This window comes from Geotrypetes seraphini, chromosome 2 (assembly GCF_902459505.1).
Source record: "Geotrypetes seraphini chromosome 2, aGeoSer1.1, whole genome shotgun sequence".
Classification (NCBI taxonomy): Eukaryota; Metazoa; Chordata; class Amphibia; order Gymnophiona; family Dermophiidae; genus Geotrypetes; species Geotrypetes seraphini.
In genome coordinates, this window is record NC_047085.1 from 103531047 (window position 1) to 103549182 (window position 18136).

At 38.3% G+C, this 18136-nt stretch overlaps 1 protein-coding gene across 1 annotated transcript in view; it reads left to right on the plus strand.

Moving 5' to 3' along the window:
• ARFGEF1 (ADP ribosylation factor guanine nucleotide exchange factor 1) overlaps positions 1 to 18136 on the plus strand; it is a 382919-nt gene that overhangs the window by 136771 nt on the left and 228012 nt on the right. The window contains exons 10-12 of the mRNA XM_033933351.1: positions 1326 to 1560; positions 8298 to 8397; positions 17426 to 17565. Coding sequence (XP_033789242.1) covers positions 1326 to 1560; positions 8298 to 8397; positions 17426 to 17565 — 475 coding nt within the window. The remainder of the gene's footprint in view (positions 1 to 1325; positions 1561 to 8297; positions 8398 to 17425; positions 17566 to 18136) is intronic.

Genomic DNA, 18136 nt, shown 5'->3' on the forward strand with positions numbered 1-18136 from the left:
CAAGTCTTCTGACAGCACTGGAGTCTTGTAGCCTTCTGACAATGGTGTTGGCATTCTTCAAACCCATCTTGCACTAACCTTGGACATGCCCAACTTTTCTTGAATTATTTTTCAAACTGTACCTGCTAAAATGCCCATTTCTTCACTATTCGGTAAGCCTTAATTTGTCTGTCTGACAGAATTAAATCCTCTATTTTCTTGTGTATTTGGTCATCCAGTGTTGAGGGTCATCTTCAATGGACTCTTTACCCCACTTAAACTGCTTGCTCCAAAATTTTACTTTGCAGGATAATTGGGGCAGATTCACCATAAATTTCAGTCATGTGTTTATGGATCTCCTTTGGCTTTATCCTTCTTTTGTGAGAAATTTTATCACTGAACAGTGCTCCAGATCTATCAGTTTCTTACTTGATTCACATGAGGATTCTCCTGACATCCTATCTCTTGGAATGTTAGACTTGCACTGAGCCACAACTGTGCATGAGTAACCTTGAGACATGTCACAACATGTACAGACTTATTTCAACACGCTTGCTACTTTCTTTTATTCTCAGATAAATTATTGAACACCCCTCGTAAGGCAAATGGGTCAAGTTTTTCCCATTAAAATGGAGACTTAGGAAGAAACTCAGCTTTTTGAGCTGTAGACTATGAATCACCACCAACTGATTGTATCAAGATGCCTTTATATTAGGTCATGAAAGATACCCTATTTAAGAACTGGGAGACCCCTCGTCCAAATAGCTCCTAAAAATATTGATACAATGTATAAAATATAAGTATGTCCAGGGTTTGAGAGAACACAACTTCCAAAATTACTCTCTAATTGTGGAATCTGCTCTAAAATGCGCACATAGTTCTAGGTCTTATGCTCTTGCTCCTCTAGGAAGGGAAGACAGAACTATTTTGGTAAATGCATTTTTCAATCATCTATGCTCATCATTAGAATTATGGACTACCAGTTCTATTCCTCCATTTATTTAAAGTCCTTGCTTAAACAACTTTAAGAGTATAAGGAATTCCTCCCTCAAGAGAAACATAAAGAATTCCAACAGTTATACAAGAACTTGTTCACTAAGAGAAAGTTCCTAGCTAGAGGTATATTTGACACCCATCAGACAGGACAAACATGGATTATCCTATCATATTAGAAACCATAAAATTAAACTGTTTTGCCACCTTCTGATTATCCATCTACTCCTTGTTTCTTCCTGCCACTCCCCCACCCCACTGCTTTTTCAAAACTATCATTTGAATTCTTTTCATATTTCACTATGTATATTTTGCTTTTTTCATAGAATCTAATGCTATGTTTGTTTTTCTAGGTCTCATGAACTCCGGTCAAAGGTTCTTTCATTGCAGCTTCTACTATCCATTTTACAGAATGCTGGGCCTATTTTCAGGACCAATGAGATGTTTATTAATGCTATTAAACAGTATTTGTGTGTTGCACTCTCAAAAAATGGAGTTTCATCTGTCCCAGAGGTTTTTGAGCTTTCCCTCTCCATATTTCTTACCTTACTCTCAAATTTTAAGACACACTTAAAGATGCAGATTGAGGTATGTGAAACTTTTCTCTATAATCTTGAAACTAAATTTATGTTGCATATTCATATAATATATGTGTAGATATTTCTGTCTTTGATATTTTAGAATGTTTATCATCATTCTAGATAATTTAGTTAAAACTGTATTTAGGTACAGTGCCAGGCTTTAGAATCATATAATACCAAACTCGTGCAAGTAGCTGTTCTCGGAGGACAAGCAGGTATAATACTCTCACATGTGGGTGATGTCATCCACGAAACCCAGTGTAGACAGATACCAAGTGTACTTTTCACTTTAAATTTTAAGGCCCTTTCCATACCGCTTTTGTACTGGTGCCTTCCCGCCCAATGGCAGCATACAGGACCTGCAGTTCTTAGTATTCCACGGAGTTCAGAAGCTGTGATTTCAGAGTTCTCATTGCATCAGACTTTTATTTTTGGGTGTCTTCCCTTTGTTTTTTCTTAACTTTGTATCATATTTTGTTGTTTTCTTCTGTTTTTCTTCCTTAAGTTGAATTTTGTTAAATTTTACATCATTGGTGCCATGTGCAAGGCTCAAAGCGACTTCAAGAGATATTCTTAATGCAATAAGACCATCTCAGCCATCGATCCACACAACTGGTGTATTCAGTGCCTCAGTCCTGATCAAGGTGGATAAAAATCAGTGATTTTAAAAACATAATAATTTAAATGTGTTTTGGATTTAAATTAAGGGCTCCTTTTACAAAGGTGTGCTAACAGTTTTAGTGTGCTAAAATGCTGCACGCACTAGCCACTATCGCCTGCTTTTAAGCAGGTGTTAATTTTTTGGCTAGCGCACACTATAGCGCTAAAAACGCTAGCACACCTTTGTAAAAGGAGCCCTAAATTTTTATTGATAAAATGCTTTATTGAGGAGAAAAAAAGATTGTTTTCTATTTAAGATACATTAAAGTCCAAAAGTTATTCATCATGAAATAAGGATTCATTTTTAATTCTGTAACATGAAGCTGAATTTTTAAATTTTTTAGTAAGTCTTGATGGGTGGAGTAATGTCCACAAGGATCCTATTGTATAAGCTTATATAACAACAGAAGAAGGGGATGTCTTTCTTGCAGAAACAATTGATTCCTCAGAAAATGCACATACAGCAGAATACTTACAGGAAGTAGCTACAAAAACTATAATAAAATGTCTAGAATACAGTTTAGTCATAGACAATGCTGCAAATGTATCCAAGAAGAGAAAAAATTTAAAAGTGCATGAAGAGAATACGAAGTTAATAACATACTTTATGGTTGCAGTGCTCCTTTGCTACACCTCCTATCCAAAGACTTCAGTGTCCCAGAAATAGACTGTCACTGAAATTGATAAATACTTCTGTAACAATCATTTGTCAGCAGCAGCAGCTCTGAAAAGAATGGGTGAAACCAAGCTAACACTCTCACAAGATGTTAGATGGAACTCTGTAATGGATTTTTTTGAGCAGTATATCAAGAACTGGCCTATTCTGATGACATCTGGTTGTAAATATTAAGATTATACCAGCAAGAAAGTCTGTAGAAAACCATGATTTAAATCAAGTCTTTCTTGCTAGGGATTTAAATTGATCTGATTTAAATCAAATTCACCCTGGTCATGAACATTGGGATATTGCTTGTGCCCTCTGCTTTTGTATTCAGAAGAGGTTGCTAAAGGCCTGTAAACTTCAATTCGAGGATTCAATTTTTGGTCCTGCATCAGCATTGAGCATGGCTGGTGATACCGAGCCAAATGCCCAGCTGACAATACCAGCATCGACCCCTGCACTGACTACATCAACGTCTCTTTGATCAGAGTCAATACAGCGAAGGAATTGTACTTCGTCAGTGCAGCACGCTTCGGGACACCCATATAAAAAAGCTTAAGAAGCATCGGCATGTGTCCCCTGCCAGATATGCCTCAATGTCCTTCCAGGCTTCTTCTTCCTCGACGCAAGCCAAGCATCAACATGTGGATGACCGCTCACCATCACTCCAGGTGGTATCCTCAGAGGGTATGCTTAGACATTGAGGTCCCCAAAGCCTCTATACTCAATTTCGCAGATTGCTTTGGTACCCATGGCTCCTTCGGTACTGGTTCCTATGATATGGAAGTAACTTGGAGTACTACTCCAACAAGAGACTATAGGGCTTCTGCAGTCGCAGCCTACCTAGGCTCCTGTGACCTCCAAGCCAGCCTCAGCCCAGCCAATGATGGTTCAGTGCGTCACTCTAGGACTCCCACTTGATGTCGAGCATCGACATCAAGGAGATGCTTGACACATGCATTGTCCTCAAGGGAACATGATTCATTTATTTCGCCTCGACATTCCTCGATGCTTTACTCTATCTACTTCAAATACTTAGATGAATCTGATTCTGACCCATCACTGTGTTCCAGTGAGTATCTCCCTGACTATTCTGCAGATAGATCATATGGTTAGGGTTATATCTGATCCTTCTCCACCTCCTTCACTTTGCAGCTCTCCATCTGAAAACTTATCTTTTACAAGTTTCATGTGTCAGATAAGTCAGGCTGTCCCTGCTCAAGTTGGAGCACGAAGAGACGCTTTGTGCAGAGGTAATAGAACTCCTTGATTATGGGGAGTGGCCTCATGAATGTATAAAAGTTCCACTCCATATACTCATGAAAGATACTTGGAAGACCCCTTTGACTGTCCCACTGACTCCCCAAACTAGACTAACTGTACAAATACAAACTCATCCTGGCTTTGATAAGCCTCAACTCCAACATCAGTCCTTAGTAGTTGAGTCTGTTCTTAAATGTACTTGAAGCTCCCTTTCATATGCTTTCACTTTACTGGGCAGAGAGGCCAGAACCTTGAACAAATTTGGCAAACACATATTCCAGGCATCCATGTTTACCAGTAGAATACTGGACTGTCAATTCTATATTCCCGTTTATCTTAAGTCTTTAGTAAAACAACTGCCAGACTTCTAACAGCATCTTCCCTCAGACCAACTAGAGCCATTTCAACATCTGATTAAGAACTTGCTTGCATATATACTAGAGCAGTGGTCTCAAACATGCGGCCCATCAGGTAGTATTTTGAGGCCCTCGGTGTGTTTATCATAATCACAAAAATAAAACAGTTTCTTGATCATATCTCTCTTTAGCTATAAATGACAATATTATTATTAAAACTTAGCCAAAAGGAAAGATTTATAAACTATAAAGAGTTTTACCTCTTGCAAAATTGTCATTTCTTTAATAAAACATTAACTATTTTTTTCTGAGGCCCTCCAAGTACCTACGAATCCAAAATGTGGCCCTGCAAAGGGGTTTGAGTTTGAGACTACTGTACTAGAGTCACTTTTGATGTTTTCAATATATTCTCAAAGGAATCAGCAGTAGCTATTACAATGTGAAGAATGGCTTGCCTGTGCATTTTCTACCTCAAGATTTCTGTTCCCTTGTAAGGGTGATGACCTCTTCAGGGAATGCATCAAAGAAGCTACAGATAAGATAAAGAAACACAATGACTGCATGACAACTTTCAGTCATCCCTTAAGTACATCAATACCTCTATACATAATTTATATTATAATCCCAGGCATCGCTACATGCAACTTTCATCCTCTCAAGGTCTAGTAACCAGAGAAGGTATAGATAACAATGACAGCAGAAGTCAGTCTCAGTCTAAGTAGCAATTTTCTTTTTGAATCCCTTTTAGAGAGCATTGCCAAAATCTCCCTCCAGATCTTCCTATCTGGGGCAGACTTCATCACTACCAATAACGCTGGACTCTCATAACATCGGACCAGTTTGTGTTCCAGGTAGTGGCCCAGGGTTATGCCCTACTCTTACTATGAATGCCTCCAGACCACTTCCAAGAGAGTCTCTTTTCAACTACCTCCAGAAAACCCTCTTTCACCAAGAGCTCTTGGCCCTTCTCCAACTCAATGCAATAGAACAAGTTCCCCCACAGGAAAAGGGTTGAGGGTTCTATTCCCAATTATTTCCCAATACCAAAATAGAAAGAGACCTCTGCCCAATTATTGACCTCATGCTCAAAAAATACTTAGTGAAGGAGAAGTTTTGCATGGTTTTTCTGGGAGTCCTGTTAAAAACATTATTGGAGAAGAACAACTGGCTTTGCCTCTCGAGACCTCAAAGAAGCTTACATTTGCATATCGATCTTACCTGCCCACAGAAAATATTTTTACTTTTAAGTGGGCTCTTGGCATTTTCAATTCAAAGTCCTATCCTTCAGGCAAGTTTCAGCCCCAAGGGTGTTCACAAAATGCCTGGTGGTAATAGCTGCAACCTTTCACTCATGGGGGTTTCGCGTATTTCCTTTTCTAAACCAGTGTTCTTCAACCTTTTGACACCTATGGACCGGCAGAAATAATAAAATTATTTTGTGGACCAGCATCAGTCCGCGGACCAGCAGTTCAAGAACACTGAGCTAAGTCGTGGGCCAGACCCCGCCCATCTCCACCCCGCCCCATAATAGTATTAATTGTAACACCATTTTTTCCATTCATTTTTCATATATTCACACACATAATATAATTGTATTAACAACACTTCATGGTTAACCACAAAATTAAACTACACAAAGCACATTGTATGCTTCTCAATATTCATTCCTACCAGAACACAGATAACCCCATGCAAATAAGGGACCAAAAACTAAAAGTACTAATATATACAAACAAACCTTAAGGTGCAAGACTCTGCATGCAGTACAACCCCAGAGGAAAAGAAACAAATACAGTACATTTCTTCCTGAACAGACAACAGATGTAAATCAATCACTAAATTAAAAAATGAAATCATTCCCCATACTGTTGTTGTCTCCCTTCCTCCATGCTGTGCCTTACTTTCTGGCCTGCCCCCTGGTGTTATCTTCGGGACGGCTCCCTCTTCCTCAGTGCTGCAATGCACAAAGCCGTGGGCAGTGGCTCCTCGTGCGTCCCGTGCTTCATCTAGAAGCTTCCCTCTGATGTTGTGACATCACAGAGAAAGCTTTCGGTTCAGTTGCAGGATGCGCGTAGGAGTCTGCCCATGGCTTTGTGCACTGCAGCACTGAGGAAGAGGGAGCCGGCCTGAAGACAACGCTGAATCGATTGCACCGTGGACTGGCGACTGAAGAGCACTGTCTGGAGCCTGATGCATGTGCCGGCCCTGTGGACCGGCAGGAAATTTCTGCGGACCGGCACCGGTCTACGGACCGGCAGTTGAAGAACACTGATTTAGACAACTGATTGATCAAAGCCTCGTCATCATTTCTGTTAGGTCCCTTCTGTATTCCATACACTAGGTGTTCAATCCCAATCCGCAATCTGGGGGTTGCAGAAATCCAACACTTTTCTGAGCTAGCAAACATACCCAGTTACAATTTCTATATGCAATCTGTGCAGAAGTCTTTTGCAGTTTCTCTGCTTTTATTTCTTATTTTTGGGGGGAACTCTGTGTTGAGGGCAGGCTCTTCTGTCCCTTCCTAGATATTACCATTGCTTTGGTACGTCGCCTAACGCATGGAAACTGGAAGGGTCGTAACAGAATGGAAGATTAGGCTTATACCTTTGATAAATTTTTTTCTGTTAGTCCCTGTAGGATTCCATATGACCCGCCCTCTCTGTGTACACTCAGTTGTTTGGAGTAGCCTGCTTCTTTCTACCTTGATTATTCTCCTTACTGGCTTGAATGCTTTTTAGCCAGTTGACAGATCCTGTGGGGAGTTTTCTGTGAGTATACACATTACTGAAGGCTTTTTTTGAAGAGATTGTTACACACAGCAAGTTAGTTCTACTTCTGAGTTGCCTTGTTGCCTGTTTATTACTTGTTCATGTTTTGCAGAGCAGTTAGTTCAAGAATTGTTTGTGTTGCTGGGGCTCTTCCCCCGTACCCTTTGTCATGGATTTGTGCAGATATGTTACTTGGCTTTGGGACTTACCTGGATATGTTTGCTAGCTCTCAGGCTAAGAGGGTGGAGCATGTGTTCAGAAAAGTGTTTAATTTCTGCAACTCCTAGATTGCAGGTTGGGATTGAACTTTTATGTTTCTAGCAAGTAAGCAGCAGTCCTGGTTGGGTAATTACATCAGTGGAACCAGGCTGTCTTACGGCGCATTTCGGAAAGAAATTGACTGTATTGTTTGATAAATTCATTTCCTAAATAGAAGTTATATTAATAACAATAATTCTACTCTGAAATATGTTGTACTTTTGCTATTTGTATTTTGTACTTCGCTGATTGTCCAGCTTTCTTCGGTGTAAACTGCCTAGAAATCGTCTGATTGTGGCGATATAGAAGAATAAAATTATGTTTTGTTATGTATGGAATCCTACAGGTACCTACAGAAAGAAGATTATAGAAGGTATAAACCTAATCTTCCAAATAAGCTCAGCATGCCATCAACTCAGCAGTTTGTCTGTTGGAACTCCTGGGCCTTGCAGTGAACTACCAGAAGTTGCATCTACAGCCACCCCAAACCTATACAGTATGAGCCAGGGGTAGTTATACAGTATCCATTATTTCTTTTTGTTTTATAGGTGTCACAAATAATATTTGTGTGAAGTTTTTGTACTGTATTATACCTATTAAATCACTGTACAATAAAAAGAAATAAATACTGTATATCTATTATTGGCCCACCCTCTATGTACTTTCTAAAGTTCTTAAATCCTTGCAGGCACCTCCAGGTAAACTGATTATAGCAGTTCATTTTATAATAACTGTTGCCAACCTTAATCTTTCTTTGCTTTTCTTTTCAACCACATAGGTGTTTTTCAAAGAAATATTTTTATACATATTGGAGACATCTACTAGTTCATTTGATCATAAATGGATGGTCATTCAAACACTGACAAGGATTTGTGCAGGTATTCTATGATTTTTATTTGATGGGAGATATTTCATTTTATACAGAGATGCTTGCAAGTATAGACAAATCTATTGATTTCTTTAATATTCTACCAATACCTTAACGGATCTTAGCATGAATAATGTTGAAATTCTTATATGCTATAAAATACGTATAACTGATAACTGAAAAATAATGCATAATAATCTGGTTAAGGATGTAAGAGTTTTGAGTGTCCTCAGAAGTTGTTCAACAATCTTCAAAATTATAGCCTTATTTGGAAAAAACTGAGCCAGAAACCCAGTTATAGAAATACCTTGTTGGTTATTTTATGTATCTTAAGTGAAGTTGTCCCTACTTAATATGGACTATGAGTCATATGTTGGGACACAAGGAAGGAACGGTACAGTTTAGGGGGTGAAGAAATTATGTGCACGACAGAAGAGCGGGACTTGGGTGTGATTGTATGTGATGATCTTAAGGTGATCAAACAGGACGAAAGCTAGAAGAATGCTAGGGTGCATAGGAAGAGGTATAACATAACATAACTTTATTTTTCTATACCGCCTTAATCAAAAGAATTCTAGGCAGTTTCAACAAAAGAGAAAAACTGGACAATCAGTGAAATACAAAATGGTAAAAAAATGAATACAGCCTGTTGTATAAAAGCCATTAAAATTGATAGGATAAGATTAATTATATTTAAAATGAAGATAAAAACACGGATTAAGAAATGAATTTATCAAATAATATTGTCTTGATTTCTTTTCTAAAAGCGCCATAGCACAACATGGCTCCGCTGATGAAGTTACCCAACCCGACTGTTGTTTGCTTGCTTGAAAAGTAAGCATCCAATCTAAATAAGACCTGAGTTTACAGCTAAAATCTTCGGATAAGCAAATAGGTTGCAGTTCCTGGTTATCCACACAGGGTTATATAACACAAAATGAGATAGTAGATATGTAGGTGCCAATCCAAAAACTGACTTGAAACGGGCATGAGAATTTAAACATTACTCGTGCCTTCACTGGCAACCAGTGCAGCGATCGGTAATAAGGGCTGATATCACTTTTCTTTAGTCCAAATATCAGACGAACAGCCGTGTTCTGCACTATTCTTAATTTTTTCACTACTTTCTTTGGTGTGCCCAAATAGACAATATTACAGTAGTCCAATATAGATAATACCAATGCCTGCACCAACAGTCTAAAAGCTAAGAAATCAAAATAATTTTTGATAGTCTTTAACTTCCATAATATAAAAAAGCACTTTTTCACCACCAAATTTGTGTGCTCTACCAAAGTTAAATGGGAGTCTAAGATGACTCCCAATATTTTTATATATTTTAAAATTGGATAGTTATGACCATTCAGGTGAAGCGATGTCTTAGTTATTTTGTCATTTGAACTTGCTAAAAAGATTTTTGTCTTTTCTGTATTCAATTTTAGTTTAAAATTGGTTGTCCATTGTTCTAATTCAGACATAATATAAGAAATTTGTTCTAAAATTTATTTTGTTATGTTATTCAAAGGAATTAAAATGGAAATATCATCAGCATATATATAAAAGATTAAATTTAGCTTCTGCAGTAAATATCCTAGAGATGAAATGTCCAGTAGGAAAAAGGAGGTTTTGATGCTCCTGGTGAGACCTCATTTAGCGATATTGTGTACAATTCTGGAGACTGCACCTTCAAAAACATATAAAAAGGATAGAGTCAGTGTAGAGGAAGGCTACTAAAATGGTGTGTGGTTTTCATCATAAAGCATATGGGGACAGACTTAAAGATCTCAATATGTATACTTTGGAGGAAAGGTGGGAGAGGGGGAGTTATGATAGATGTTTAAATATTTATGTTGTATAAATGTGCATGAGTTGAGTCTCTCTCATTTGAAAGGAGCCTCTGGAATGAGAGGACATAGGATGAAGTTAAGAGATGATAGGCTCAGGAGTAATCTAAGGAAATATTTTTTTTTCCCCCCTGAAAGGGTGGTAGATGCATGGAACAGTCTCCTGGAAGAGGTGGTGGAGACAGAATTCAAGAAAGCATGGGATAGGCATGTTGGATCTATTAGGGAGAGGAAGAGATAATGGTTACTGCAGATGGACAGACTGGATGGGCCATTATCTGTCATTTTTCTATGTTTCTCCATTGAGAATATTGACCATTTAAACCTACTCTCTGTTTTCTGTCTTTCAACCAGTTCTTAATCCATAATAGGATATTACTTCCTATCCCTTGACTTTCTAATTTCTTGAGAAGTCTTTTATGAGGTACTTTGTGAAATGCCTTTTGAAAATCCAAATATATAATATCAACCAACTCACCTTTATCCACATGTTCATTCACCCCTTCAAAAAAAATGCAGTAGATTGATGAGGCAAGATTTCCCGTGACTAAATACTGTTGGCTTTCTCTCATTAATCCATACTTATCATTATCTGTCATTTTTCTATGTTTCTCCATTGAGAATATTGACCATTTAAACCTACTCTCTGTTTTCTGTCTTTCAACCAGTTCTTAATCCATAATAGGATATTACCTCCTATCCTGTGACTTTCTAATTTCTTGAGAAGTCTTTTATATGAAGTACTTTGTGAAGTGCCTTTTTTTTAAAAATAAAAATCTTTATTCATTTTAAAGCTAACAATAAGTGCAACATATTATACAAACATTTTACACTTTAAACAGCACTTAAATTCAAATTATATTTCATAACAAATACATATCTCTTTCCCCCCTCTTATATACACAAAAATTACAATCAACAATAAATTAAATTAAAGGTAATTTCCCCACCCTGGACGTGTATAATCAAAGGGCTAAATCAGTAATCACTCCTTACAGATTTTTGTCAATGGTTCCCAAACATCCTTAAATTTTCTATTATGTCCCAGTTGTATGGCAATCATACGTTACAATTTAAAAGTGTGGCATAAAGATTCCCACCAAAAATTATAATTTAATCGGTCCCAGTGTTTCCAGTTCTTCAAAATAAGTTGTATGGCAACTCCTGTCATAATAAAGAGAAGTTTGTTGTTATGGGAAGTTATTGGGCTTTTAACCCTCATTAACTTGCCAAATAGCCTTTTGAAAATCCAGATATATAATATCAACCAGCTCACCTTTATCCAAATGTTAATTCACCCCTTCAAAGAAATGCAGTAGATTGGTGAGGCAAGATTTCCCGTGACTAAATACTTGTTGGCTTTCTCTCATTAATCCATGCGTGTATATATATATATATAAACACAAGAAATCATAGCAGGTACAAAATGTCTGTGTCAAAAAGTATCCCCAATAATGATGTAAAATTTTTTTTAAAAGTACTTAATTCGGAATGCCAGTAGCAGTAACAGTCATAATAACAAAATCCCGAATGATGATTGTAATAAATGCTTTAGGTTGTTACAGAAAGCCTCAGCCCCTCCACTCCACCGCTAAACATATCTTAATAGCGGGAAGACTTATGTGGTTATCACCAGCTTTCCATTGGTATCTTTACTACTTTATTTTACTATTATATAATTTAACTTATTTCTTTAAAACTATGTTGTTACCATTTAGTATTTCAAGCCACTTATCTTTAAAGCTGACATGACTCGGGAGAGATGACCCGACATGTTTCACACTGCCGTGCTTTATCAAGAGTCTCCTGTAGCCTTTCCTGCCATCCGACTCAGTATGGATTATGAGAGTTCTTACTCAAATTAGCAAGAGAGTGATCAAGTCTGAAACAACATTTAAAAGGAAAGAAAGCCCTTAACATCCTTGAAAACACTTAGGGCTAGATTCACTAAGGGCACAGATCGGATCCATGAGGGATCCGATCTGTGTCCAGGGGGCTGATTCATGAATTGCCCTCATGCAAATGAGGGCAGTCGGAATCACGCCTCCAACCAAGCGCCCGATTGCTCTGTAGCGATCCCGATGCATGCACAGACCATCTGTAGATGGTCTACGCATGCGTTGAAGACCAGCGACTTTTTTTTAAACTTTAGTCCAGCGAGCCCGTGGTTTTAACCCGCTTTAAATCCGCGGGTTAAAACCATGGGCTCACACTGCGGGGAAGGCCAGGGCAACGCTTGGGGCAGAGAGCAGGAGATTGGGAGGCAAAGCAGGCCAGCAGAAGCAAATTGGCAGAGAGTTGGAGCAGGAGAAGAGTTTCGGGGCAGAGCAGGCTGGAAGGAGAAAATTGGCAGAGAGTCGGGGCAGGGAGCAGGAGAGAAGATTCGGGGCAGAGCAGGCCGGCATGAGAAAATCACGGCAGAGAGCAGGAAAGTCAGAGGCAGAGAGCTGGAAAGTTGGGATAGACAGCAGGCAGAGAGCAGGAGCTGGCAGTCAGAAAGCAGTGAATGACTGGTCCCTAGCAGTCACTTGTTTGTGATCGGCCAGCCCAGTCAGTATTGCAGGGTTTTTGTTTAGTGAATTGCTACCTGCCTACATTTCAATGCCGTTTCCCCTCATTTGCATTCGTGAATTGGAGGATGATCTGGTTGGAGGGAAATTGGGTAACAATGGGGTCGCAAACCAATAGGTACACGATCGGTTTGCTTAGTGAATCTAGCCCATAAACAAGCCATTAAATTGAGACAAACATGTGATTAAGACACGGTTTGTACTATACTCGTACCTTAATGAGATTAATAAAGAGGAAGAAAAGAATGGGAAAAAAAATGTGAACCATGCTTGCTGATACAGATATATGAATAAAGGTAAATATGCTGATCATACTTTACAACCCTGTTCTATTAGTACTTCACAGACTTAAAACTGCTATTTTTTTAGAAACGAGCAGTACTTACCACATCATGTTTATTTGCAAAGTTGCAACAATTCAATATGACATGACAACTATAAACTACGAGTGCATCATAATTAAGGAGTGTGAAGTAGGAACATAAAAAGTGTTCTAAATACCATTGATAGTTTTATGCTGCAAGTGCAAATCAAAACTAAAGGAGGCAGAGTTGAAGAAAACTACCAAATACTAACACTAGTTCAGTATGGCAACCATAAACTATTAATGCATTATAATTAGGTTATAAGTTGTAATGCTAAGAATGTTCTAAACACTCCTAATAATTTGATGCCGCAAGTGCAAATCGAAACTAAGAGGCTAAGTGATATGGAAAACCATCAAAACTACTTACTTGATTGTGATTGTAGCTGTTTAAACTTTAAACCGCAAGTGGTTGGAAAATTAGAGAGAAGGCTGTCAAGCATGTTGTCTTCCTCTTAAAGGTGAAAGAACAGCACTGGTGAATGATGTATGTCATGATCAACATGGAGAAAGTCACTGCGTAGTGATGATGTGTGTGGAAAAGTGGACTCAGTGTATAAGAATAAGAGGTGTGTCTACAGAAAAATTGCTTCAAAAACAGAATCACAAACACTGAGAGACTGACTAGAAATGGATAAAAAATAAGCTAACACTGAACAGATAATTGAAGCATAAATGAAGTTGAACGATAAAGAAAAAGAATGACAAGAGTAAAGGAGTGGATGCATATGTGAAACGTGTAGTATGTGAAACGATGTACAGATGTGTATAAGTGGATAACATGGCAAAAATGATGGAAAAATGTGAATTGAATAACTATGAATTAAAGTGAAATGAATAAATGGTATAAATATGCCATTGTAATAAAAATGTGAATGATAGAACTGAAATGGCATATGTTTAAAATTGTAAACGTGTAACAGAGCTTCTTACTTCACCTGTTTTTGTAAAAACAAGAATGAATACTAAAGAGACAATAAAACTGTAAATATAAATACATATATAACCTTGATATGTGAGCAAATTTAAAATCATAAAACCATAAAAATAATGACAATTGAATATCTAAAAAATCATAAATAAAGGATAATGATAAAAAAATAATAATAATAAATAAATATATATATATAAAACTACTTTTATAAATAGTCATGGTTCTCCCAAATATCTTAGTCAAACTGGATTGATCTTTAATAGAATAAAAAAAAATGACAAAGGTGAAAATAAATTTAAAAGATGGTTAAAATTAAATCATGTTGCATGGCCTATTAGAATCCAAGATGTATTATTGATAGTTAAAATATAAATAGAACCTAGAAATAAATATTTGGAAACTAAATGTTCCTTCTGTCATTTTTTTCTTTATAATAGTCTCTACCATTTTGCCCAGCACCGATGTCAGACTCTCTGGTCTATAATTTCCCGGATCACCTCTGGAACCCTTTTTAAAAATCAGCATCAGGTTGGCCATTCTCCAGTCTTTGGTACTATGCTGGATTTTAAAGAAAAAATTTCTAATTACTAACAATACCTCTGCAAGTTCATTTTTTCAATTCTGTCAGCACTCTAGGATGTATACCATCCAGTCCAGGCGATTTGCTACTGTTCAGTTTGTCAAATTCACCCATTACATCTTCCAGTGTTAGAGATTTGTTTGAGTTTCTCTAATTCATCAGAATTGAATACCATTTCTGGCACCAGTAACTCCCTTACATCTTCCTTGGTGAAGACCGAAGCAAAGAATTAATTTGATCTCTCCATTATGTCCTTGTATTCCCTAAAAGCCCCTTTTATCCCTGTCATCTAGCGATCCAACTGATTCCCTTCCCGGCTTCTGGATTTTAATATACCTAATAAAGTATTTTAAAAAGGGTTTTTGCTTCCAGCACAATCTTCTTTTCAAGGCTCTTTTCGCCTCCTTATTAGTGCCTTGCATTTGACTTGCCATTCTTTGTGCTGGTTACAATTATCTAATCTGAGCTTCCAGGATGGTATTTTTGAATAATATCCACATCCAATGTAAATTTTTGACCTTTGTAGCTACTCCTTAAGTTTCCCTTTTTTTTTTTTTTACCATTCTCATATTATCATAGGCTCCTTTTTTTAAAGTTAAATGCTGTTATATTCAATTTCCTGTGTGAACTTATTCCAGGGATTATGTCAAATTGGATCATGTTATGATCACTGTTATCAAGCGGTCCCAGCACCATTACCTAGAAACATGGAAACAGATAAAGTCCAAATGGCCCATCTAGTCTACCCATCTGCAGCAACCATTATCTCTTTCTCTCTCTGAGAGATCCCATGTGCCTATCCCATGCCTTCTTGAATTCAGACACAGTCTCTGTCTCCACCACTTCATCTAGGAGACAGTTCCCCATATCTACCACCCTTTCTGTAAAAAGGTATTTCCTTAAATTACTCCGGAGCCTATCACCTCTTAACTTCATCCTATGCCCCTCTCATTCCAGATCTTTCTTTCAATTGAAAGAGACTCAACTCATGCGCATTTATGCCACATAGGTATTTAAACATCTCTATCATATCTTCCCCTCTCTCGCCTTTCCTCTAAAGTATACAGATTGAGATCTTTGTCCCCATACGCCTTATGATGAAGACCATGCACCATTTTAGTAGCCTTCCTCTGGACTGTTTCCATCCTTTTTATATCTTTTTGAAGATGTGGTCTCCAGAACTGTACACAATATTCTAAATGAGGCCTCACCAGAGTCTTATACAAGGGCATCAATATCTCCTTTTTCCTACCTGCCATATCTCTTCCTATGCACCCTAGCATCCTTCTAGCTTTCGCTGCCACCTCTTCAACCTGATTGGCTACTTTAAGAACATCACATATAATCACACCCAAGTCCCACTCTTCTGTCATGCACATAAGTTTCTCACCCCCTAAACCAGTGTATTGCAAACTGTGTGCCTCATAAGATTTCAGGTGTGCTGCGACACACTGACGAGGACGAGAGTCATCTACACCGGCTGACTGCCTACAGGACGTGCCTCTCGTGGTGAGAGGTACGTCCTGTAGGAAGTCAGCCGGTGCAGATGACTCTCCTCTTGGCTGGCGTTTCTCCTCCTCTCCTCGCACTTCCCAGATCCCTCCACCAAAGCAGGCTGCGGCCAGATGGACCTCCGCACATACGCGGACACCATCGTGTCGACATCCAGCACTTCCGGGTGCCTTCTTGCTGGGGCACTAGGTTTAGTGTGCCGCCTGCCAGAAAGTTTGCGAGATACTGCTCTAAACTGTACCATTCCTTCGGGTTTTTGCAGCCCAAATGCATGACCTTGCACTTCTTAGCATTAAATTTTAGCTGCCAAATTTCAGACCATTCTTCGAGCTTTGCAGATTTTGGTATCATCAATAAAGAGGCAGATCTTACCTGACAGCCCTTCTGCAATATCGTTTATAAAAATGTTAAAAAGGACAGGCCCAAGCACAGAACCTTGAGGCACACCACTGGTAACATCCCTTTCCTCAGAGCAATCTCCATTGACCACTATCCTTTATCGTATTCTACTTAATCAGTTCCTGACCCAGCCCATCACTTTGGGCCCATCCCAATAGCATTCAGTTTATTTATTAGATGTCTATGTGGTACATTGTCAAAGGCTTTGCTAAAATCTAAATTCACCACATCTAGCACACTCCTTCTACCCAATTCTCTGGTCACCCAGTCAAAGAAATTGATTAGTTTTTTCTTACAAGACCTACCTCTAGTAAACCCTTGTTGCCTCTGGTCCTGTAATCCACTGGATTCCAGAAACTTCACCATTCCCGCACCAATTCATGCATTCCACTAAGAACAAGATCTAGAATTGCTTTGCCTGAACAAGTGGCTCCATAAAACAGTCCTTGATTTTATTAAGGAATTTTATCTCCCTCCCTGATGTTACATTTAACCAGTCAATGTTAGGGTAGCTGAAATTACCCATTGTTGTGTAACCCAGTTTGTTAGTCTCCCTGATTTCTGATAACATTTCAGCATTTGTCTATTCATCCTGGTTAGGCGTACAGTAGTATACTCTCACTATCCTTTTCCCCTTTAGAAATAATAGTAGTAGTAATAACATCTGATCATTTCTCCAAATGATCTATTTTATCTATAGTTTGAGATAGTAGTACTGGGTCTAGTTGATATTCTTAGAAATGATAGAATTCTCTATTATATGGCTGTCAGAAAGTTGTATGCAGTTTTATTTTGACTGTCTCTAGTAACCATGTTCTTTTAATTATCATTAATACAGATGCCCAGAGTGTAGTGGATATATATGTAAACTATGATTGTGACTTAAATGCTGCTAATATATTTGAGAGACTGGTGAATGACCTATCCAAAATTGCTCAAGGACGGGGTAGCCAAGAACTTGGCATGACTAGTATACAGGTATGAACAATTTTTAAAAATTACAGTAATAGCCGGCCTGGTTGCTCAATGTCACTAATGCACACTGCCTTATAAAGAACAGGTTAGACTCCTGACTCAGTTCTTCCAGTCCTTTGGGTGCATGGGGCTTGGAAAGCTGTAGAGGCAGTCTTCAGAGCCTCTTGCAGGCATAATTTTATATTCTTTGTGGAGCAATGATGCATAAGAGGTAATTCTATAAAGGACACCACCATTTAACTGCCAAAATTAAGCAGCTAGTTCACCCATTCTGTAATAGTGCATGCATTGAATTGCTGTTATAGAGTTAGTGTATGTTAGTATCATAGATACATGATGGCAGATAAAGGCCAAATGGCCCATCCAGTCTGCCCATCCACAGCATCAACTATCTCCTCCTGTCCTTGAAAGATCCCACATGCCTGTCTCATGTTATCTTGAATTCAGATACAGTCTTTGTCTCCACCTACTGAGAAACTATTTCACGCATCTACCACCCTTTTTGTAAAGAAGTATTTCCTTAGATTACTGCTAAGCATATCACCTTTTAACTTCATCCTTTGCCCTCTTCTTC